Here is a 22,262-nt window from a genome sequence, read left to right on the forward strand (position 1 = left end):
AGCAGCAGCCATCATGGCACTTTCTCCAAGAATCCGATAAGGTTAATCACCCGGATCCAGACACCCAGAGTTGGTAGCAGGCCCAATGAAGACTGTCGCTGGGACTAGTCTAATCGCTAGAATTGTTTTTAGCTGAGCCCCATCCATCAATCATTCCAAATAATTGCAATTGGAAGGATCCGTTCTGAACTTCTGACTTTTTTATTTTTTTTCCCGCTGCCCTGAGCCGACTTCCCCGAGGGCCTTAGAGTTAAGCCCTCCCGAAACGCTATTTCGGTGATCGTCCTGGGTCCATGCACCACACCATTCCAGGAACCATCCACCAGGCTCCAATGTATGTCCGTCCGTGAGGCGGTGGTTGGAGTGGCAAAGAGCCAACCAAGGTTGTGGAAAATCCCGATCGAACGGAAGGAGTAGATACCGAAGGAACAAGGCGAGACATGCCGGGCTAAATCGTATAAAGAATGAGTGAGGCAATAGAGCCGGGGTCCAGTCTCATGAAATACACTTGCGATGGACCGTCAGTCAGGCTTACAAGGAAGAAGAAGGAAAGGTATAGTATACTAGAACCACGGGAAGAACCGCTTTCTGGGACGCAAGGATACCGGGGACCTGGGAGGTGGATCGGCTGCTGCCCGGATTGACCACAGAGAGTCGAAGGATTGAGCTGATGGACGGAGGCCGATTCCATATGGACAAGAGAGGGAGGGACCATGCGCTCACAGGCGATCTGGTCCAACCCAAGATCTTGGATGATTGGGGGATTTCGAGGTGTCAGACTTTGGTTTGTAATGTCTGCAACTATCCAAGATGACCTAGATTAGCCGCAATTCCCAAGTTCGACATGAGGTCTAAGACTGACAATTACCAACACAGCGCCGAGTTTAAAAGTCCCTATCTAAGAAGGGTCATCAATGCACTGTACTTGTTGTACTGTACCTGTCCTAACTACCGGGTACAGGTAGGTATGGTAGGTACCGTACCACCTGGCAAACTGTACCTACTAGGTAAGGTAGTCACTAACTAAGGTAGTAGTTAGTGTACGGAGTACGGTAGTTACTGTGGTGCTTGGCTAAGCCGCCGAGTCGCACACCTTCCAGCGTGCTGGGAAGGTCGTGCACTAAAGAAGCAGCCAATGGAGGCGATGCTTATGGTAGCCAGGGGGATCGGCATCGCGCCCATCGAGACAAGCTAAAGCAGCCTTCTCGGAGTTGCTCGCAGGTGGAGCCCGCTCGGTCCTCTCTTGCTTTCTTCTTGCTCGTTCGTGCTTGCTTGCCTGCTTTCTTTCTTCCTTGTCTTCATTCCCTCAATCAATCCCTTCGGATTTGCACCGTTTGCACTTCGGGGACTTATCATCCGAAGGACGGAGTCTCGTCAGGGGTGGTCCCCGATGAATTTGATGAGTTCAATGGTTAAGGTACTATGTACGTAGTAGTATGACGTGACGATCACCTAAAGAGAGACGGCTTTTATTAGGGCTAGACAGATAGTGCCAAATTCGGGGCCGGAAGTCACAGTCCGTGATGACGAAATTCCAAATTGTCGAAGTGAGTGAGGTATTGGACGATCTCCGGAGAGAGAGAGAGAGAGAGAGAGAGGGTGAGGGTGAGAAGAGAAAGGAGAAGTGAGGCGGAGAAAGCCTCACCCCTCCTTCTTCCTCGTCACGGGCGATTATCAAAAGTGATAGACTAGAAAGAGCATGCAGGCCTCGTGCCGGTCCAGACAGCCGGTGCTTGTGCCGATTGTGGATCTGAACGTCCTGTCATTCAGCATGCTGCATACTGCTTTCAAAGGAGTACCTTCAAAATGTACCAAGTACAATATAAGTTAGTACTTCCTGAGGACTTGTGAAGAAGGTACAAAGAGAAGATACCTATGAAGTACCTTTGAAGTACCAGCTCTCCCCGGCCTTTTTTCCTACCGTCCCTTTCCAGTCAGTATGAAACAGCCTGCTATCTTCACCTGGTGGCACTGGGCATACTACAAACACTATTCCAGTTACAATTAGACCTCTACTCCATCATTTCTCTTCTCCTGCATCAGTCAATCATGATTCTCCCTTCCTATCTCCACCGTGTCCACACTCTCTACCCCTTCCTACCTGTCAATTTTCTCTCTTCCCACCATCTCCAATTGGTCTAATGAGGGCCTTGGCAGTCTCTTCAGCCACACTAGGATGACCACTTTGTCTCTCACCCAGCGTCCAATGGTCGTCATTCCGAGCCATGAGATGACGATGGCCATGGCGACGTGGGTGTCAGAGCAGGCAAGAAGGTTCTGATTTGGCTGCCGAGGCCTTCACCCGCAGCAGGTGGGCAGAGAATTCCCAATGGAGCTGATGACTGATGACGGATGACGGTTCCCATCGGATGGTCTGTGTTGTCTCCAAATCGTGTCCTCTTGTCTGTGGTTACTGCGAGTCTCGTGGGCGCATCGCATGAGTCAAGTAGATGGGTATCGCGCTGTATAGCGAACGCAAGTCGGTAGACTGTTTGAGCTCTCGGAGAGGAACCATCCGCTGCCTCTAGTCCACGAACCTGTTCTTTCCAAAAAGTCACCGACTGATCGCCGACTGACCAATTTCTGAAATTTCTGTTCGGCAACGGAGACTGCCCCGTCCGTTCGAGCTCATGGTGCCACAGAACCCTAGCTGGCATCATCAGGCCGAATGCAATGGTCGAAACGCAATACACTTGCGAAACACGATGAGAGACATGACTGTTCTGCACCTTGCTGGTTGTTTCAGAACAAATTACCGTCTCACTTCCGGGACCACAAGGTGCTTGGTTGAGAATCTGTTGCTTCTTCAGTGAAGGAGTTGACTTCTCCGAACTCTGTGTCTGGCGATCTTAGCCTACGGCAGAATGCAATCTTCCTGTTAGGGGATTGGATTCAATATGGCGCAGAGTGGGACAAACCCTTGATCGCCGGCAGTGATCTTAGTCAATGGCGCATGTCTGCCTGATCCAATCCCAAGCTCGTCTTTCTGCTGCGGTAACACCGGGGTCTGCACCAAAATTCGGTTTATTGCTTTTATGCCAATAGTTACATGCCGGTCGCCGAAGACATGCCGTGTCGTGTCCTGAAACGACTTCCGTGACACCTGGTGAGTATGCTTGCAATACTGGATATACTTTCGTGGAGAAAAAATCACAAGGCCAAATCGAATAATACAGCAAGGAAGTAGAAGTACAAAGAAAAGATCCAGGCCCCCTCCCCCCACGCGAGAGGATGCCGATCTCGACCACACTTTCATCTCTTGACCCAGGTAGGCATCTTGCGCGCCTTGACGTGACCGGGCTTCTTTCTCTCCACGCGACGGGCGTCGACCGTGATGACACCGGCTGCAAGATCAATTGGTCAGTAAAGAATGGTTGTGATGGGCGGCAGGGATACGTACCCTTGCGGAGCGCAGGCTTCAGAGCGGGCTCGTGAACCAGCAGCGCTCGTGCAACCGCCAGTGTGATGGCTTCTGCCTGCCCGGTAGTTCCTCCGCCCTGGACTTGAGCCCACACATTATACTTGTCCAGCCGCGACGTACTTCGGAGGGCCCAGGTGGCACTCTCGCGATCATGTACTCGAGGGAAGGCCTCGACCAATGTCTTTCCATTCACCCTCACCTCGCCATCACCCTCAACCAGGAAAGCCACTGCCGAGGAAGACTTGCGCTTGCCCCGGCCGCGAGCACGACCCATCTCATCCACCGTAGCCGGCGCAGGTTTGTTAGCGTACGGATTACCCGGACGAACAAACTGCTTTATCGTCCGCCCAACATTTTCCGGCATGAGCTCGGGATCAATTCGGTTGAGACGCTGCAGGATTTTGAGAAGGCCCTTGTACTTCTTGGTCGGCACTTGCTCCCCGACAAAATCACGAAACTGCGGTAGTTTAAGCCACGCCATCCGAGGCGCCTGGCTGTTCTCCACGGTTGGCAGATTGGCATTTGCGGCGAGAATGCCTTCCAGATTCAATAAATGGTCGATGAACTTGGGGTTGCCGGAGAAGTAGGACGGAGATGCGGGCACAAGCCGAGCAGGTCTGATTCTGGGATCCTTGAAGTCAAGAGGAGGAGCGGCCGTGAATGAAGTGGGAGTCTCTTCAGTCGCGTATGTTCGCTTGCCATTGAGGTTCTTGGGGAGGCTGGTCGTCGTCGAGCTCGACCATATGGGCGATCTGGAGATCACGGAGCGCTGGAGAACAGGCCGAAGAGGAGCTGCTTGACGGATGGAGTGCATAGCCTGCACAAGACCATTGGGATTCTGCCAGGCCATTGTGCGGCGAGACGGCTGACGGAAGCCTGGAGGAAGAGGTATTCGACGCCTGCCGGGGATGGATTTTTCGGGGGGGGGGGGGGAGGAGCGACACGCGGAGCGGGTTCGCCGGAGGAGAGTGCGCGGTGGGTGAGTGAGTGAGTGATTGTTTCCTGCTCGGGGCGGAAACAATCGCTTTTGGCAGTGTTGGGGTGTTGCGGGCATTTCCTGAGGTTTTTCCAGATTCGAGGTCACGTGGACGCAGGAATCATTCCTCCGGTCCCGATGCTCTTTGATTCGCACAAATTTCACCATCCATTTTCTTCTTCCCCTCATTCCTTTTTTCCCTCCTCTTCCCCTCCCCTCCCTCTCTCTCCTTTTCTCTTCCTCATCCCACACATCCCTCGCAATGGCCTTCGGAAAGCTCTACGGTTCTCTTGTATGTTTCATGCGCAGCTCTTCCGATCAACGAAACCCTGCAGCTAACATGATGATGAATAGGAGAACGCTCGCACCATCGCCGTCCTCGTTGCCGCTAAGGCTAACGACGTCGAGCTGGAGCTTGTCAAGACTGAGCCTAACTCTGCTGCTGCTTTCAACCAGTCTGAGGAGTACCGCCGCATCCAGCCCCTCGGCAAGATCCCTGCCTTCGAGGGTGCCAACGGCTACACTCTGTCCGAGGTCATTGCCATCGCCGTCTATGGTACGTTTTGATGGTTTTTCTTTCCCTATCTGCATGCTTTTCACCCCCATCCTCGACATGATGAGATTCATCTATTAGTTATCCCTGTCAGAATGGTAAAAAAAACAAACTGTGTTGATAACGTTGAACTCTGATCAATTGTTACCCCTCTTCGGGTTGAATATCTATTTGTCACTTGACTGTCCTTGAAGTTTTGCAAACTAACTTGCCTCAAGTGACTTCCCAGAACGAGAAGACCACCCTCTTGGGTAAGACCAAGCAGGACTATGCTTCCATCCTCCGTTGGTTGTCCTTCGCCAACGCTGAGCTTATGCCCCGCTTCGCTGGCTGGTTCCGCCCCCTTCTCGGCCTCGACCCTTACAACAAGAAGAACGTTGAGGATGCTTCCAAGCTCGCCCTGAAGAACGCTGGCGTTCTTAACTCCTACCTCACTGCCAACACCTATCTGGTTGGTGAGCGTATCTCCCTGGCTGATTTCTTCGTCGCCGCTCTCTGCACCCGTCTCTTCTCCACCGTCTTGGACAAGAAGTTCCGTGACGAGCACGTCCCCTTCCTCCGGTGGTACAACACCATCATCAGCCAGCCCGCCTTCAAGGCTGTTGTCGAGAACCCCGTCTTCGTTGAGGAGGCCATCAAGTACACTCCCCCCAAGAAGGAGGAGAAGCCCAAGGCTGCTTCTGCCCCCGCTGCCGCTGCCGCCGCTCCCGCTGAGGAGAAGCCCGCTGAGGAGAAGAAGGCCAAGCACCCTCTCGAGGCTCTTGGTCGTCCCGAGTTCGTCCTTGACGAGCTGAAGCGCACCTACTCCAACGAGGACACCCGTCCCGTTGCTCTGCCCTGGTTCTGGGCCAACTACAAGCCCGAGGAGTTCTCTCTGTGGTCCGTCAACTACAAGTACGACAACGAGCTCAAGCTTACCTTCATGGCCAACAACCTGATCGGTGGTTTCCACAACCGTCTTGAGGCTTCCCGCAAGTACCTCTTCGGTTCCCAGCAGGTCTATGGTGCCAACTACGACTGCGTCATCCGCGGTGTCTTCCTTGTCCGTGGCCAGGACTTCAAGCCCGCTTTCGAGGTCGCCCCCGACTGGGAGAGCTACGAGTTCGTCAAGCTCGACCACACCAACGAGGCTGACCGCAAGCTCGTTGAGGACATGTGGGCCTGGGATGTCCCCGTCGTCATTGACGGCAAGGAGTACCCCTGCGTTGACGGCCACGTCTTCAAATAAGCTAGTGCACCCACTTCAGGTTGTCGTAGCTGTGCCTTAGTGCCGACTCATTGATGATGATGATATCCCCTTTTCCTTTATTCTCCTGGCGATGAGTGAGCCTTGTAGATGAGCACAAAACATAATCTTCCCATGTCCCATCCCCCTTCGCATCCGCCCAAGGCATCCGGTAGAAAGTGTGAGGCACGGACACCAATTCTGCCGTCCCCCTGTGCCTCACTTTCTTTCCGCGTCCTAAATCTCTTAACTGTTTCTCCAACATCCCCCCTCCCCGATGGTCTTGGTTTTTGTGATTCAATCTTCACTCACCTCATAAAAGCTTTTTTACCCACTTTTTCATGCGTCATGTCATGCTCATGATTTCTACATGGATGATAGCAGTACAGTAGTCTGCCAAGGCTCAAAACAATGAACATCAAAGCTTTGTTGTTCTTTCGCATACTCTCATCCTGATTCTTGTCCATCTGTCAAGATGCTGTCGTATTAAACGATGCACACTAGGTCTCTGTACTTGGTGGGACCTAGATTTTCTTATTTACTAGTGGTTCACCAGTTGGCGCATCACTCACGCCGAGGGCAAACTTGATCGACTATGTGCATACCCAGCTACGTGCAACGAAGCGCCTATCTCACCCAGCCGCATCTAACTGACTTTTGTTTTTGTTCTTCCTCCGCGGTCAGAGGGGTGTACCGTAAAAAAACTGTATAAAGCCCATCGATAGAAAAAGTCACTACACTAAACACCTGTACGCCTAGATACGTACTCAACCAGAGGAAGTAGTCGAATATTTAGATGGGTATAAGGTAGACTAGATGATCTTCAAGAAAAACCACTGAACATGCATCTGCAAACCAGGCAGATGAGATATGATCAATCGATTTAGTTCCCATGCACTTCTTTCTCTATGTAATCATCTAGCATAGTCTAAAATCAAACAGGCGACACAAATGTTTTCAGACGAATGACATCCAAACACACACTCCAGGACACCGCGCTATATCTCTTCGCAAGTACATATACAGAGATGACAGGACAGAGCGGAAACGGCCTTTATGTACAGTACCGTCTAGTTTTGATGGACAGATGAGCCATACAACCAACACCCCACCTCCTTTCGGGATTAATCTTGACGGTTGAGCGATGCCTCTAGTTTATCGAGAAGATCGTTTTGAGTATCGGACCTGACGGATGTATCCGGGGAGAGGGAATGGTGCTCGGAATCGAGGGATGTGGCGGGGGACGGGGAGCGGGCTGTTGGGGCTAAGGCTGGGGCTAAGGCTGGGGCTGGGGCTTGGGCTGGGGCTTGGGCTGTGAAGAAAGTCGCGCTCGCCGCCGCAGAAGCTCGGGCGGCTTTCTTCTCCTGCTTGCGGGCTCTGCGACGCTCGGCGCGGGCTTTTGCAACCTCGTCGCGGGGCGACCCAGGTTCCTTGGGTACCTGCGGCTGGCTTCGCGGGAGGGTGCGCAAGATGTCGAGGATGCACGTCTGGCCGGTCTCCGCCAGCGTCGTGCTCCAAAGATGCAACGCCTGGCTGACATCGTCATACCTGGACAATTCCTCCAGCAGCAGCAGCACTCTGGTGAGGGTTTGGTTGTCGCCCGGACCCCGGTCGCCTGTGAATTCGGGAATCTCCAGGATGTTGTACGGCTCCGAGATGGCTTTGAGCTTGCTGTCGTCGATGAGGATGGTGTTGGTCCGATCCCACCGCGGTATCTCCGCCGGTTGGGATTCCTTCCCGCGGAACCTGGGATACGACGCCTGGATGGACGGATCGCGCCAGACGGTATCCAAAGTCTTGTAAACCTGGGTTTTGGATTTGTACTGCAAGCCCGTGAGCGGGAATTTGTCGCGGCCCCATTCGGCGACAAGCTGTTTTCGGCTCTTGCCCGGAAAGATTCTGTGGCAGAGGTTTGAGACCGTGAAGGGTTGCGAGCTCGACCAGACCATGACCTTGTACTTTTCCAGGAGACCCTGGCGGAAACGGTTCAGGCCGGCGCGTTCAACGAAAGAGGGCGGAAACCCACGATGTTTGCGGTGGACAAGAGTGCCATTTAAGTCAAGGATGACGAGGAGGGGTTTCGAAGACTCGTTTCGCTTCGGGGGAAGAGATGATTGCTGAAGATATTCCGCCGTGGGAGATGGAGGTGTCAGTGGCTTGCAAGACGTATATTGACCTTTATTCGACTGCTCTTGCTGCTGCTGCTCTTGCTGCTGCTCCTGATTAGGAGCTGCTTCCTGCTGAAAAGGTGTACGAAAGGCGAGAGGGTCGAGCATTGACATCGCTAACAATGGGTTTGGCATCCCCATGTTCATCAGGGGGGGAGGTGGCATGGGTAGTAGCTGGCTCGTAAAGTTTGTGAAATCATTCCACGATGCCGGAACCCCAAATGAAGGGTATGAGGAAGAATTGAACATGGGTGTAAACTGTTGCTGTGGCTGAAAAGACGTGTTCTGTTGAAAGGATGGCTGTTGTTCTGGCATATTCTGTGTGAAGAAATCCTGTGGCATTGGTACATTCGGCATCAGAAACGGCAGCGGAGGCATTGTACTGCCATTTGCATTCATCACACCCGGTGCAGGTGGAAACACGAAAGACGGGTTCGTGGTATTGACATTGCCCATGGAACCTGCATGGCTTGTCGCAGCCTGTCCCTGAAGTGACTGCAATGGCGCAGCCCCATGAGGTGACGCGATCGCCCCATGGTGTTGCTTTGGTCGTCTATCGGCTGGTCTATTGTTTCTTCGTGGGCCGTGTCTTCGTGGTCGATCTTGCGATGTGTTACCTGGTGTTTGCGTGCCGGATTGGTCTGCATGTGTAGTCTTCGAGCTCCAGCGGCCATGGTAGGGTCTCCAGGGAGCCGGGTTGTTGGGATTGGCATTGTTGGAAGGCTTGTGAGGACCACCCCAACCGGTCCCGTTAGAGCCGCGCTCGAATCCACCTTCAGTCCCCATTTCAGAGCGCGATGTGCTATCACGAGACAGATACGATGGATATGAACGATGGTATAATCTCGGGAGAGATGAGAGCCGGACTCGAGAAGTGAGAATGAGACTGGGTTGCGAAATCTGTACAACATCGTCAGCGAAAGTAGTTAAAAACGGTTAATGCTTGTCAGGCCATGCATACACAGACGGCCCCGCTTCGAAACATTCGATCGAGCTTGACGTATTCAGAGGGAGCTGGCCTTGGGGCTAGCATGGAGATGCCGGTTAGTAACTTGCATGGGCACAGTAGAGACTGCAGTAAGAGCAAATATGGCAAAGGAGAGTGAGTGAGCGAGCGAGCGAGGTGCAGAGTGGCCAGCGATGGGCGGAGCAATCAATCATTCCGTCGCGATGCGGACGGACCAGGGGAAAAATCGCGATCAGTTTCCCCACAAACCAATCACCGACGAGCCGCCTTGACGACCGCCCCCCAAATTCCGGCAGAATTGGAGCCATTCTTTTTTTTTTTTTCCTGCTCCGCATCGCATCTTCACCGCCATACGGCAAAAGTTGGATTTTCTTATCACTATCACTAATACCCAGTTCTTTATTCTTCGCACAAACCAAAATGGCCATATCAGATCTTCTCAATCGCCGGGTGCGAGCGCTTCCCGAGGAAGACGAAGAGGTTTACTCAGACGGTTCCGGTTCCGAGGAGGCTAGTGACCTTGCGCCATCGGACCACTCGGACTCCGACAACGCCAGCGACGGTTCTCTCGATGAGGACAATGTCGACAATGATGATCTGGTTGGTATCCTCAACGCCGTAGCATCAAATCCCACGGATCGCTGACCCATAACACAGTCAGACGAAGTCTTCGACGCTTCAGAGGATGACGGTTCAGACGATAGCGAGAGCGACGGCGATGCCCCCGAGGATGATGTCCAGGCCTCTCTTGGTAGCATTTCATTTGGCGCGTTAGCCAAAGCGCAAGCATCCCTAGGTCCGAAAGCGAAACGTGCCGCAAAGGCCGCCGCCAGGAGTACAGATGAAGCCACTGCAGCGCCGTCCCCCCTCGACGATATTAGAGCTCGAATCCGCGAAGCTCGGGAGCAGAAACGGCAAGCATTGCCAAAGTCGAAGGATTCGGAGAAGCCTTCTCGCTCTTCCAAACACGCGCCCATGGTGCAATCTTCCAAGTACGCCGTTTCTCGCAAGCGCACGGTCGTCGAGCCCCCGAGCATACCCAAATCCCGAGATCCACGCTTTGACCCGACTGTGACCAGCCAGGGTGGTCGGGGAAATACTCAGGGTATCAAGGACGCCTATGCCTTCCTCGACGAGTACCGTGCAGATGAGCTCAAAGAGCTGAAGGCACAGTACGCCAAGACGAAGAACCCTGTCCAGAAGGAAGCCTTGAAGCGAGAGATTCGATCGACTCAGGATCGACTCCGTGCAATGGAGAACAGAAAGCGAGAGAGGGATATCTTGGCCGATCACAAGAAGAAGGAGAAGCAGCTCATCCGCGAAGGAAAGAAGAGCACCCCGTACTACATGAAGAAGTCGGAGCTTAAGAAGCAGGTCCTGCTTCAGAAGTACGAGACTATGAACTCCAAAGACCGCACAAAGGCACTTGAGAGGAGACGAAAGAAGACCGCCGCGAAAGAAAGGAAAGAAATGCCTATGGAGCGTCGAGCTCTGGCCGACGACGATGCACCCAGAGACCACGGAGGGGGTTTCAAGCGTCGCCGGCTTGCTTAATGTGAATTGCGTCTTTTGCTACCGCTCATAGAGGAATTCATTTGTGTACATAATTATGCAGACCACATACCAGTATACCCAAAATGGTATTACCTATCATTATCCAGAATTACCGTGTTTTGCCCGGCTTCGATGATTTCAGCCCAGCATAGCAACCAAAGTATTATCGTGAGTATCGGGGTAGAAATAAGGATGAGAGAAGAGTGAAATGTCCAATAAGACTTGGTGGAGAAGAAAACGAACAGAACGTTGGTATCGCAAATATGAACATCGAGTGGAAGAAAGAGCAATCATAGACACAACACGGACCACCAGAAGATGAAGTCCCTAACGATATAGACATGGTTCTGAGACCAACACAACCTGATAACAAACGCCTCATAGCCAGTGAATTCCATAAGCTTGGATGTAGGTGATGAAATGAGTGTATGCAGAACGGAATCATGAATGAGATAGAGCAGAAACTTTGACAAGGATGACAACTTAAAATGCTGTCTGCGGTGTGGTATAGGATGCAGAGAAGAAGATAACTCAAGATGCTGGAAGTAGTCCAGTTCTCCTTCCGGTCTAGGAGCAACTGATCATGCATGTTCATAGAAATGGTCGTAGTATGCATATTCGTCATGCCGAGAACGCAGAGTTCTCGAAACATGTTCCCACATGTAACTCAGGACAGATCCTCACCTGGGTGTAAGGCTTCCGCCGGAGTCTAACTGAACTGCCCGGCCAACAAGCACATGTTATGTTATGTGGCGCATATCGGACGGTAACCCTGGCGACTGGGTGAAGCTACCCTTCAGGTGATAGGATGCAGAGACGACGCACTGGTCTTTCAAGAATGGAATAAATCCCATGCTCGGGCGCAAAGACTAAGAAATTCTTCCTTCTTCTTTCTTTGGGTTTCGGGCGAGTCTCTACCAGCACCAAATGGACCACGCCTGGTACTTGCACCAGACGCCAGAGCTGGATTCGGACGATAGTGTTGCTCGGGACCGTGGCCGAGTGGAGGACTTCCATGCTCATGCTCGTACTCGTTTCGAGAGCGGCGACGGGCAGACCTTTCCGAATGATACAGAGCTGGCTGTGGTTGCACATTTGTTGCCGGCGTCATCTCCGGATGAGGTGCGCCAGATTTGGGGGGACCATTAGCAATCCGCGGAGACGGTGGAGTTGGCGGTTGGTGGCCGCCGTAGTGCACAATGCGAGGCAGAAGCTCTTCCCGGCCACCGGACATCTCCTGGACAGCTTCTTCAGCAGAGCGATACTCTCTTGGGCGCTTGGGAATTTGAGCGGATTCACGGGACATCCTGGGAGACGGGATGGGCGGTAAATTGTTTGATTGCGATGAGCTGGCACCGGATGCGCCGGGGTAGAAAGGTCCCCGATTGATTTCCCTTTCGCGACCGCCCAGAGCGTCCGATCCAAACACATCCGAGAGTGGTGGAAGGCGGTTGTTCGTTTGGGTGGCAGGAACATGGTGAATATGAGACGTGGATCCCAGAGTAGGACTCTGGTTGACGATATGGCGGGTCAATGGCTGTGGCTCATGGCGGCCTGTAAACGTTTGGTTCAGTGGTGCGGATTGGATCACACGCTCATTCGCGAATTGAGCCGCAGATGGAGGTACGATGGACAACCCCGGTGGTCTCCGCTTCGAGGCAGCGGTCTTGGGTAGCCCAAACGAGTCCGATGGTTTGATTCCCTCTGGCCCATCGTCCTTGGCCGATTTCTGTAGACGCGACTCGATGATGGATCTCTGCTGATCACGGACTGACAAACTCCGTTGGAGTTGCTCCCTCATGACTGGGTTGTGGGTTTGGAAGCCCGGCGACAAGCACGCGATTCCGACGTTCTGCATGTTGAGGCCATCCCGGGCAGTCATCGGACCGCCTGGGGCCCGGGCAGACAAACCCCCCGAGTTTGGGAGACTAGTGGAGAGATCAAGTCGTCGGGGACGGGGTCGAGTATGGGACTGCATTGCGGGCGATGAGGGTGGCTCCTTCTTAACTATGACTTTCGAAGAATTTATTCCGTTTTGCGACCTGGCTGGTTATTAGCATCCTCGACGACTCACAAGCACTTGACGTCGAATACTCACGATGGGGAGGTCGGTTTCCTTCCTGCGGGTGAGCTTTGAGTTAACGAGCCATCCCGTGATGGTCCAGACAACCGAGGAGGCGTAGTGCTGTTCTGATTATTCGAAGTCGCGGGCGCCAGAGTTGGGCAATTCTTCGGACTCAAGTCACGGGTCATGCGCGGCGAAGTGAGCGGAGCAGCCTGGACCGGCGCAACCGCGGTGGACATACTGATGAAGGAAGATGATCGGGCGAAATAAGATGCAGCAGGTCGAAGCAAGTGCGACTCCTTGGCAAAGCTCTCAACAGCAGAGATAGCTTTCACGCCGATCCAATCTTGAACTGAACAGATACCCTCTCGGGTTGCTGTCTCACACAGCCACTGTATATATACGGTTTGAAGCCTGTACCACCCAAGGTCTCACAGCTTGACTAGCCGGAGATTCAAATAATTTTCGATGATATGTGTTGTGTAGTATCAAAATTGAGGAACGATGTTGACCAAAGAAGAGCGCGCGGTTGAGCGAGCTCGGGGAGCGTCGGCGGCTAATCGGGTGGACGACTCGTAGGGTGATTGAAAGCGTGCGTGGCGTAGTGTAGCGTAGCGTAGTGGAGGGACACGAAGGTACTTTGGTCGGTAGATAAGCTCCGGAGGAAGAGGAAAGAGAAGAACGGACGGGTCCAGCCCAAACAAGGAACGACCAGCACAGAGGGGGGAGGACGAAGAGGGAGAATGGAGTAGAGATGAAGGGTAGGAGGAGGTAGGGTAGAGGAAAAGAGAAGCCGGCGGCGGCCAATGTGGCACCTTGACCCAAATTGCGCTCAAACAGAAGAAGGGTGAGTGAGGGTAGTAAGGTAGTAAGATGAGTAGGTAGGTAAATAGTGGTAGGTGGTGGGAGAGAGAAGTAGGAGAATGGATTGGATTGGAGTGGTCAAAGAGTTATTGGGGGAGGCGGTTTAACTAAAGCTGGCCGGGCTGGCGGCAGTGTGACAACGGTTAGAGGTCGGTCAGAGAATCTCATCCGGTCTGGCCCCCAATGCGAGAATTGTTGGCTCGAATCGATGGATATGGATATGATATCGGTGAACTTGGCCCGCAAAAGACAGAACAAAGCAAGTCAACCAGATCTAACTGCTTGCACCAAAGGATTGGGTTAGATGAGAAACGAAGGGGACGAAAAGGAAGAGGAAGAGGAAGAAGAAGAGGGAAAAGAAGAGGGAGGAGGAAGAACAAGTTCAAAATGAAAGACAACAGAAAACAGGCCGAGAAATTATTGTATGTAGTTATGGAGTGGCACTAATTAATAAGGATGTATGTTTGACTTTGGGGGGGGGGGGGGGGGGGGAGGGGGGAAAGAGGAGTGAGACTGTGAGAGTAAGTGGTGGGGAGAAAAGAAAACAGGGCCGAGTCAATCTCGATGAGACGGTGGCATAAAGAACTACATTACGGCACTCAAAGAGGTACAATTCACCACCCCGTCCTCATCAATCAGAGCTTGCAGCTGGGTCCAATTTAAAGAAGAAGTATGGATTAAATTCAATAAAAATTCCTACATGAATCTGACGAAGGGTCAAATAGCAAAGGAAAAATAGAAAAAGGAATTAAGAAAAAAATATAAAAAAAGTCAAAGTTAGGCTAGAGTATAAAGGGAATGATCTCAATCATCATCAGTATCATCAAACGAGGGAGTGGGAATTGGGCTGAAATTGGAGCGACGAGGCACTCAAATGGATGTGGGGGAAGTAGAATCGTATTCAGGCGTGGGTTGAATATCGGTTGCATACAGAACAGAAAGAGACAACATAGCGGGTACATGTACTCATACTCATACTCATACCACAGGCACTAAAGCTCTTCAGCATGAGAATGATCGGGTCCTACACTACGTATGTATCAATCTATCTATCTCATTACTTTGTATGGACTGTCAACAGCAAAGAGTGAGGGGGGGAGCAGAGGAAGGAGAAACAAAACACAGGAAAAACCGGCTGGGAGGCATCCAGAATGGTAAGCAGTGAAGGCAAGTAGCCATTGAGGAACGGAGATAATTCCTAACAATCCCTCCTGGATGCTCAGACCAAGTGGAGAGGATTTCATCTGATTGGCACCAGCTGAGACATGGTTTGTTTCCGCCCAGGGCTTGTCGCCGAAGATGTGACACACTTGTGACAATTGGCAGTAATCACACCCTTCGGGGCCTTGTACTCATCTGGATGTACCATACTTATGCTAGGTTGGTGTATATATAAGAAAGTTGAATAAGTCAACAGGTAGTTGGAGACAGTACTATGCTGTAATAAGTACTGACTGAGAATATGAAGACACGTAGAATTAAATGAATGAATGATGGCCAGGTACAGCACATACAGCATAGCTACTGAGTAACTACTGTGTAGGTGACTATTAGTTAGTTATCAGCGAAACGCTGACTAACCCCGCGGACTAACACAACTAGTAGTAGTAAACTAACCAACCTAGTGCGATCCCCCCCTCCCATCCGGCTTCCGACCTGAACAAACAAGAGAACTGCTGATAAGCTGGGAACTACAGTACAATAAAGAACAGCTGAGACTGCTGCTTATTCTCCAGAGCATTGATCATACCTGGACTAGTCTAACGAGTGTCATACACAGTCACAAAAGTACAGTAGGTACTATCTGAGTTCTTTGTCCTGACTACCGCGCAAAACGCAAAACGCAAACCGCAAAACAGACCTGAAAGTCTGGAAATAGTCAAACGGAACGAGCATCCGAGCTTCATCACGGCCACGAACCATGACCCAGTTGGAATTTCCTCCCTCCCACCTCCGTCCTCCACCCTCTCCACCCCCTGGGTGGCAAACCCAGACCACCTGCGACGCCAGCCTCCCTCACCATCACCAAAACCTACTGGCGCCAAACTGGTGGAAACAATAGTGAGTTAGTGTCCCCTGGCCCTGGCCCCAACCGAGCCCACTTTCTGTCAGATGGATGGGTCATGGCCCCCCCTCAGCCTCCTCTCCTCTGATTTTCAAATTTGGATGGTGGCAGTGGCAGCAGCAGTAGCAGAATGGACAATAATGAGGTTCTATTCAAGCCTGGAAATTTATCCGAACTCGATATCTCACATTTCCCCACGTTCGCTTCCTCTTGACCCTACGAAACTGCACAAACAATAAGCCAGCCCTTTTTTTTTCCCACGGTGCATCGACCGTCATCCCGTGATCGGCTTTTGTCCTTGTCCTAATCCGAAGCGGGTCAAAGTGTCACTCGACCACAACTGGATGACACAAATAAGACGTAGAAAGATGCGTGTCATTGCGTAGAGAAAGAGTCTGATCCAGACTTTATGTATGCTTTGCTTTACGTACTTATTGTCTAGGCATACGGAGTACCCACCCATGTTTTGGCCGACAGCAGTCTCATGAAATCTCTATAACTGAAAACAATTGTAGAATTAAGATGAATCCAGAACAGGGAGGGTGAGATACCGAGTGTTGCATGCAGGGGATCATCTAGTCGATGAGAGGATTAAGCCCTTGTTCCCAACCGCAACAATCTTTGTCTAGAACGAGCCTGTCAACCCCTCGGGTCGACCGGCGACCTCACACGAGTCTTTTATATTCCGCTCCGAGTGCAATATGTACGGAGTACAGCTCGTGGGCACTGTTTAACTAACTAGAGATTCTTACCAAGCATATGACCCAATTTGGAAATGGCTGAAGACACGGACCAGCTTCAAGCCTGTCACTGCGATTAGCTCGCTTCCTGCGATAGGAAACTACGGTACTGTCGCGCTCAGATAGCGCAGGTCTTAGGAACGCGGCAATCAAATTTTAAATTAATCAATTGACTCATTGGAGTGGTTCAGTGTATCGAGACTACGCGATATGATCTCCTCTTTAGGATCTAGTGCGAAGCGAAATTGGTATAGGATCCAAAATGAGTCCAGAGCCAGACAACACCATTGATCTAGTATGCCAAGATTGTTCTTGATTAGCAATGATCTGTTGTTTACCATGCTAATCATGAAGGGATTAATGGGTCGACTCCGGTGGGAGAAAGTTTCCTGCCTACTGGTGGGATCATGCACCAATGCTAGACATGCAGCGAACTATAAGAACTACTGCAATGGATCAATCAATCCCTGTTACCGTTGCAATTGGGCTTGGAGGGAGGGGCAACCGATTTCGGGGGTTGTTGTACATACATGAACCTACCCGAGGGGGCGCAGTCATCCACGGTGGATGATAACAACAAATAGAACTACGGAGTACGGAAGAGAACGAGCAAGATACATAGAATGGACCCTTTCCCCCAGCAGATGCTGGGTCGAGACAAGAGGATGAGGATTTGCATGGAACCGAGTCAATCCACCTCCCCTTCTCTCTACTACTGATCTGATGATGCTACTGAATCATTGTTTTTTTTTTTTTTTTTGGTTGGTTTTGTTCCGGCAATGGTGCAACTGATGCTGCCTGAAACCATCCGTCGGAGCGTATCAATTGATTCTCACGGGAAATAGTGTAGCACATATTGATTATTGCTCCACCCCTCATTTCCGCGATGCACGGAGAGGGAGAGAGGAGTGAGATGATGGGACCACTTTTCTCACAGCTTCCGGGACAAATTGACAAATTGGTCATCCGTACCTAGTACGTAGTAAGTGATGAGGGTGAATATCGTTTGGAACTGCGATGAATGTCATTTTACTAACTTCAAGTATGATAGCCAATCATCGAGTGACATCGAGCTACTGTACAATATTACTGAGTATCAAGGGCTATCAACGTTCAGCATCATCCAAAGCCTGGATGGACTCGATGGAGTATTTGCGGATCACACAAATTAGTATGGGGCAGGTCCCACGTGTCTTGTCCACCTTGCAAATCAGGTCGAGAAACCACTTCTGGTAAGGAGTATGGGTCGAGTCGAATCCCCCCTCCAATCCTCTCCCGTCTCAGGGAAAGGAAACTCGCTAACTTATCGATAGTAGCTTTGGCGTGCCGTGGGACATCCTCGTCTTCGGAATGATGCTTGTTTCAATTTGCTTGGAGAATGAGGGGCCGATTGAAGTTTGTATACAGTCGTCGGCTCGCGCATGAGACACACACTGCTTATGGCCAACCAATTCATTCTACTCCCCGTCGGCTGTTGGTTCGTTTAGACGTCAGAAGCTCATTATCCAGGTCGGTCTCGGCACCAACATGCAAAATCGACTACGGAGTACTGTTTCAATTTTATGTACTGTCGAGAAGTGATACTTTTCTCATCGCCGAAGCACGGGTAGACCTCCGTACAGTACAGGTTCTAAGCATGCTCGAGAACTGAAACCGTCGCCAAGCAATACCAGAACCGGTTATCTTGCATTGATGCCGTGATTTTGGGTAAGTGTGCGTCAATTCCATGCACATATACCATGAACCCCTTTACCTTACCAATTGCTACTTGAGCATGGCAACAAGTAGAGTTCCTATATCGCATCACTTGGTCTCTCCATTCTTGTACTACCGATTGATATTACAAACACGAGACTCTTCGTTCTCATTTGCGCCGCGCAGATTCTAGTCCCAACGTCGCCCGTCTGCACGGTCCTGTTGCTAATATTGATCCTCCCATGTGGACAGTGGGCAAGGTGGTCTGAGTCAAGCGATATGGTCCTGGCTGATCCCAATAAGAAGCTGTCAAGAATAGTATCATTCAAAGTTAAACAGTCAGGTTCACATAATTGACCAACTATACTTGCTCTATATTATAGCTAGTGTTTACTTGGCAAGGGCATTCTGACTGTCATTACTAGTCGCTTCTAGGCTCGAAGTCACTGTGTCAATTGATGGTCTACGCACCAGAGAGCTGCATCTCGCTGCTATATTGAAGAGCCTGTTTAACCTATTCAACTTGGGATAGTATGCTATGGCATAGTCTTTCTCGATGTGCAATTGACAGGCAAGAGCTGTATTCTAGAAGTAGTAAAGTATGCCACACCCACAAAAGCGTGCTACCCAGAGCAGGTTTGATAATGGAGTTCATCATCGTCAGTCAATGATTCATTTTCCTACTCCTCAATTCACGTCTCCTGCAGAGGACATGGCAATCGATCGTGGAGGAGAAAGTAAAGTCTCGGAACTCACCACCAAAGATAATAACAATACAACAGACTGTAACGGTCTGACAAAGCTTCATGGCCATTAACTACAAGCATCCTAGCCAGTTCCCATAGAACATAGAATACTTCAATGCGGTAGCATAGCTATCTCACCCAGAACGAGAATAAGCTGTACCAACACAGAAGGCGGTGATGTAGCATGTCTCCCATCCCAAGGCGGTCAACCATCGATAAAACCGATTTTTTGCATTTTTCTCTCCGCCGCGACAATAGCCATCGCAATAGCAAATCCTCCCTAACATATTTATGATTCCTTGCGACCGTTGGTCCTGACTACTTCTTCTCGCTACTAGGGCTTCCTGTGCGATAGTTTTTGACGTCTGGTGCAACCTCCCACTCCCCACGCGCACAACCCACTTTCTATACCCCGCTTCACCTCTACCAGAGAGAGAGAGAGAGAGAGGTATGCCTATGAACTCAGCCCTTTAAACCAGCGCAACCCAGAACAACCTCCCATTCCTGCCAACGACTTGATATCTAACAATCCCTCTAGTAATATACTCCTCAGCTTCACTCAAACGTCCACCGGTCTCAATCCCATCCCCACCCTCGAAATTCACAATGCCCGGCTCCGTCGACCAAGAAAACGACCAGTCCATGATGGACGCCGCCCCGGAGCAACAGCACGAGCAGGAAGACGTCCTCGAGTTGGAAGATAAGCGCATTGTCGTCGTACGTCCCACCTCCACCCTTTCTCTCCAGCCGCTTATACCATACAACCCAAATATCTAACAGCTCCTGTGAAGTTACCCGGAGCCACCGAAACCGCCGCATCATTCCAGTTCGATGGAGAGGGACACACCCTGGGTAATGCGCTACGATACGCGATCATGAAGAAGTGAGGATAACCCTGACCGCCCATCCAACCCTGGATCCGTCCCTGGATATCTTCCTTGGGCCCTCGGATCCCACTAGGGACTCAAGGAAGTGTAAAATGGATGGAGTCTGGCTAACATGTGAAACAGCCCCCAAGTTGAATTCTGCGGTTATACCATCCCTCACCCTTCAGAGACGAAGATGAACCTGAGAATCCAGACTTATGGTACGCATTCTCCCCCCCCCCCGCGGCTTATATCTCGCCCACCCAAGGGATTAGGCCAAACCGGTTATATACAGCAACTGTAAAAGAACTAACGGATAATCCAGATACGACAACGGCCGTCGAAGCCCTGGAGAAGGGTCTGGATACCCTGATGGACCTGTGCGATGTCGTCACGGACAAGTTCACCGTTGCGCGCGATGAGTTCAACGCGTCCAAGGTTGATCGCATGGAGTCGTAGATCCGTCCTTTTTGTTGTTTTCCTTGTAAATCTTTTGGGATTAGTTGGTCTTTCATCTTGGCGTTGTATTTAGAGAAAAGTTTGCATGATTTAGGTTGTCATAATGACCCCAACACTTTCTACATGATTGAGCTTTTTCCTCCGTGTGTGTGTGTGCGCATTGAGCGGTGTGTTTTCTCGGTTGGGAGGGAGATAGTACCTATTTTTACTACGAGTGAGCTCGGGGGTACTTGAGGTTAAGTGTCTGCGTATAGTATAGATTAACGAATGCGGATTGAGCTTGCTGTCGATTCTGGTCATGCGGTGTCTGGGCTGGACTAGATGTGGTAATGCATGGCGCAGATGGTATCTTGCTTTTTAGCTAATCTTCTTGATATGCCTCTTCTCTCCCACGCTTGTACTTGTAGAAGTTGACCGATGCGGAGTCAAACATGTGCTAGTAGGTAACATGGCATGCATGGTAGAGCCATACTACTACCCCCTAACCTTAATGGATCTTTACGTCATGTGAAGAGCACCTCCACTGCTAAACCCGGACAAGCCACACACAGAACGACCCTACACCTCGTGATACACGAGTCCATTGCTTAATCTAACAACAACACCATATTTACATAGAGCGCGAGCGCACACTCATACCCTCTACCCGGATCTATCAGTTCACGGGTCTAAGCCCAGGGTTGTTCTCATAACTAAAAGGAATAAAAAAAACTTTCAATGCTGCGGGATGATTTGAAGAAAATGGGAAACATGAGATTAATTGCGGCCTTCCAAGAAGCCGGAGATAAAGTTGGGGGGGAGGCGAGCACCGGGCTCCTCCTCCGGCCGGAAGTACTTCATCACGTGCGACAGCTGCTTCCAGTAGTTGAGGGTTTCCTGTATGATAAAGCCCAAGATTAGTTGGTCTGGTTATTGGTATATGTGATGCGACGTGCTGGAAGTCGTGGAGGTTTCGGGGGGTGGGTATATTGCATGGAATTGATGAGCCATTCAAGCTCTCCGATCCCACATACAACATGCCGCATAAACACCCCGAACATCCCCAACCCACATATCCTATCGCATTGACCACATAGAGAAGACAACAACAAAAGTCCAAACTCACCTGGAACTCGGCGTGGCTCTGGTACAACAGCACGTCGATCACATTCAATTGGCTGACGTAACGGTGCTTCTCGAACTCCTGGCGAATCTTCGTCCGGATGGCGGAAACGGGCATGTCCAGGGAGTACATAGTCTGGATCTCGGGGGACTAATCGAAGACATCGCATCATGTCAATAGTCAGCTCGGGAGGTCTCTCTCGGGTATGTTTTCGAGGTGAAGTTTCTCGTCTCGCGGTCCCCGCGGGCTCTTCTGCGCGCCCTGGCGAAAGAGCTCCCTCCCTCCAACCAAAGGTGACAAGAGACGACGATGACAACAAAAAACCAGCAATTCCGAAATGCATCAATTATTCCAAGAGTGTCGAAGACTAACCGCTCTAAGCCATTCTCTGTAGGACCGGATGACACGACGCTTCGCCTCGGCCAGGTTGGCAGCTATACACGGGTTTTTCAAGGTCAGCCTGTGAGTTCCGGCCATTGACGTCGCGCCAATTTCTAAGGGCGCCGGACCACCGGTGGATCGGAGGGGGGGTGTGGAAGGATTGTTGTGAGGGATTGGGATGTTCACGTACAGGAGCGAGTGCGCTGGGCGAGGAATGTGGGGTTAATGGTCATCCTGACAATGGGGAAATGAGGCAATTGATGGGCACAGCCTTGGACTCCGAGATTTGGCGAAGAGATAGAGAAGAGTGGGTAAGTTTCTCTGTTCTGCTCGAGACGGACGCCTTGAGAGTTTAGCGTTGACGGGATTGGGAGGAGATCGAATGGGGGTCTAGTCTGGAGGTTGCCGCCGTTCC

The 22,262-nt window shown here is 51.1% G+C and overlaps 8 protein-coding genes across 8 annotated transcripts; 3 read left to right on the plus strand and 5 right to left on the minus strand.

Moving 5' to 3' along the window:
- Positions 1-3,005: 3,005 nt before the first annotated feature.
- Positions 3,006-4,357, minus strand: BO72DRAFT_446039 (mitochondrial 37S ribosomal protein uS9m). The gene is made up of 2 exons (XM_040944203.1): positions 3,401-4,357; positions 3,006-3,344 (listed from the first exon to the last, which is right to left on the minus strand). Exons 1-2 carry the CDS (start codon positions 4,269-4,271, stop codon positions 3,253-3,255), a joined length of 963 nt encoding a protein of 320 aa, XP_040803746.1. The 5' UTR covers positions 4,272-4,357; the 3' UTR covers positions 3,006-3,252.
- Positions 4,358-4,659: 302 nt separating this feature from the next.
- On the plus strand, positions 4,660-6,331 carry BO72DRAFT_505058 (putative translation elongation factor eEF-1 subunit gamma; the record flags this gene model as incomplete). Its single annotated transcript, XM_040949172.1, has 3 exons — positions 4,660-4,689; positions 4,752-4,953; positions 5,169-6,331. 3 exons carry the CDS (start codon positions 4,660-4,662, stop codon positions 6,176-6,178), a joined length of 1,242 nt encoding a protein of 413 aa, XP_040803747.1. The 3' UTR covers positions 6,179-6,331.
- A 702-nt stretch (positions 6,332-7,033) lies between these two features.
- Positions 7,034-9,489, minus strand: BO72DRAFT_399718 (NIF domain protein). The gene is made up of 2 exons (XM_040942137.1): positions 9,305-9,489; positions 7,034-9,243 (listed from the first exon to the last, which is right to left on the minus strand). Exons 1-2 carry the CDS (start codon positions 9,374-9,376, stop codon positions 7,300-7,302), a joined length of 2,016 nt encoding a protein of 671 aa, XP_040803748.1. The 5' UTR covers positions 9,377-9,489; the 3' UTR covers positions 7,034-7,299.
- A 241-nt stretch (positions 9,490-9,730) lies between these two features.
- On the plus strand, positions 9,731-10,864 carry rrp36 (putative pre-rRNA processing protein; the record flags this gene model as incomplete). Its single annotated transcript, XM_040941071.1, has 2 exons — positions 9,731-9,910; positions 9,995-10,864. The coding sequence occupies 2 exons, from the start codon at positions 9,731-9,733 to the stop codon at positions 10,862-10,864; spliced, it is 1,050 nt and encodes a 349-aa protein (XP_040803749.1).
- An 81-nt stretch (positions 10,865-10,945) lies between these two features.
- On the minus strand, positions 10,946-11,606 carry BO72DRAFT_35549 (uncharacterized protein). The gene has a single exon (XM_040940720.1). It carries the CDS (start codon positions 11,514-11,516, stop codon positions 11,028-11,030), a length of 489 nt encoding a protein of 162 aa, XP_040803750.1. The 5' UTR covers positions 11,517-11,606; the 3' UTR covers positions 10,946-11,027.
- On the minus strand, positions 11,607-13,572 carry BO72DRAFT_35548 (uncharacterized protein). The gene is made up of 2 exons (XM_040940719.1): positions 12,963-13,572; positions 11,607-12,906 (listed from the first exon to the last, which is right to left on the minus strand). The coding sequence occupies exons 1-2, from the start codon at positions 13,166-13,168 to the stop codon at positions 11,697-11,699; spliced, it is 1,416 nt and encodes a 471-aa protein (XP_040803751.1). The 5' UTR covers positions 13,169-13,572; the 3' UTR covers positions 11,607-11,696.
- A 5,726-nt stretch (positions 13,573-19,298) lies between these two features.
- Positions 19,299-20,469, plus strand: BO72DRAFT_446044 (DNA-directed RNA polymerase core subunit RPC19). The gene is made up of 5 exons (XM_040944204.1): positions 19,299-19,487; positions 19,578-19,756; positions 19,831-19,922; positions 20,050-20,126; positions 20,231-20,469. The coding sequence occupies exons 2-5, from the start codon at positions 19,646-19,648 to the stop codon at positions 20,362-20,364; spliced, it is 414 nt and encodes a 137-aa protein (XP_040803752.1). The 5' UTR covers positions 19,299-19,487; positions 19,578-19,645; the 3' UTR covers positions 20,365-20,469.
- A 452-nt stretch (positions 20,470-20,921) lies between these two features.
- BO72DRAFT_446046 (putative NADH-ubiquinone oxidoreductase B14 subunit) lies at positions 20,922-22,205 on the minus strand. Its single transcript, XM_040944205.1, has 4 exons — positions 22,038-22,205; positions 21,839-21,900; positions 21,470-21,616; positions 20,922-21,240 (listed from the first exon to the last, which is right to left on the minus strand). The coding sequence occupies exons 1-4, from the start codon at positions 22,078-22,080 to the stop codon at positions 21,121-21,123; spliced, it is 372 nt and encodes a 123-aa protein (XP_040803753.1). The 5' UTR covers positions 22,081-22,205; the 3' UTR covers positions 20,922-21,120.
- Positions 22,206-22,262: the final 57 nt, after the last annotated feature.

The sequence above is a fragment of the Aspergillus fijiensis genome (assembly GCF_003184825.1).
Source record: "Aspergillus fijiensis CBS 313.89 unplaced genomic scaffold BO72scaffold_12, whole genome shotgun sequence".
NCBI classification, from domain to species: Eukaryota; Fungi; Ascomycota; class Eurotiomycetes; order Eurotiales; family Aspergillaceae; genus Aspergillus; species Aspergillus fijiensis.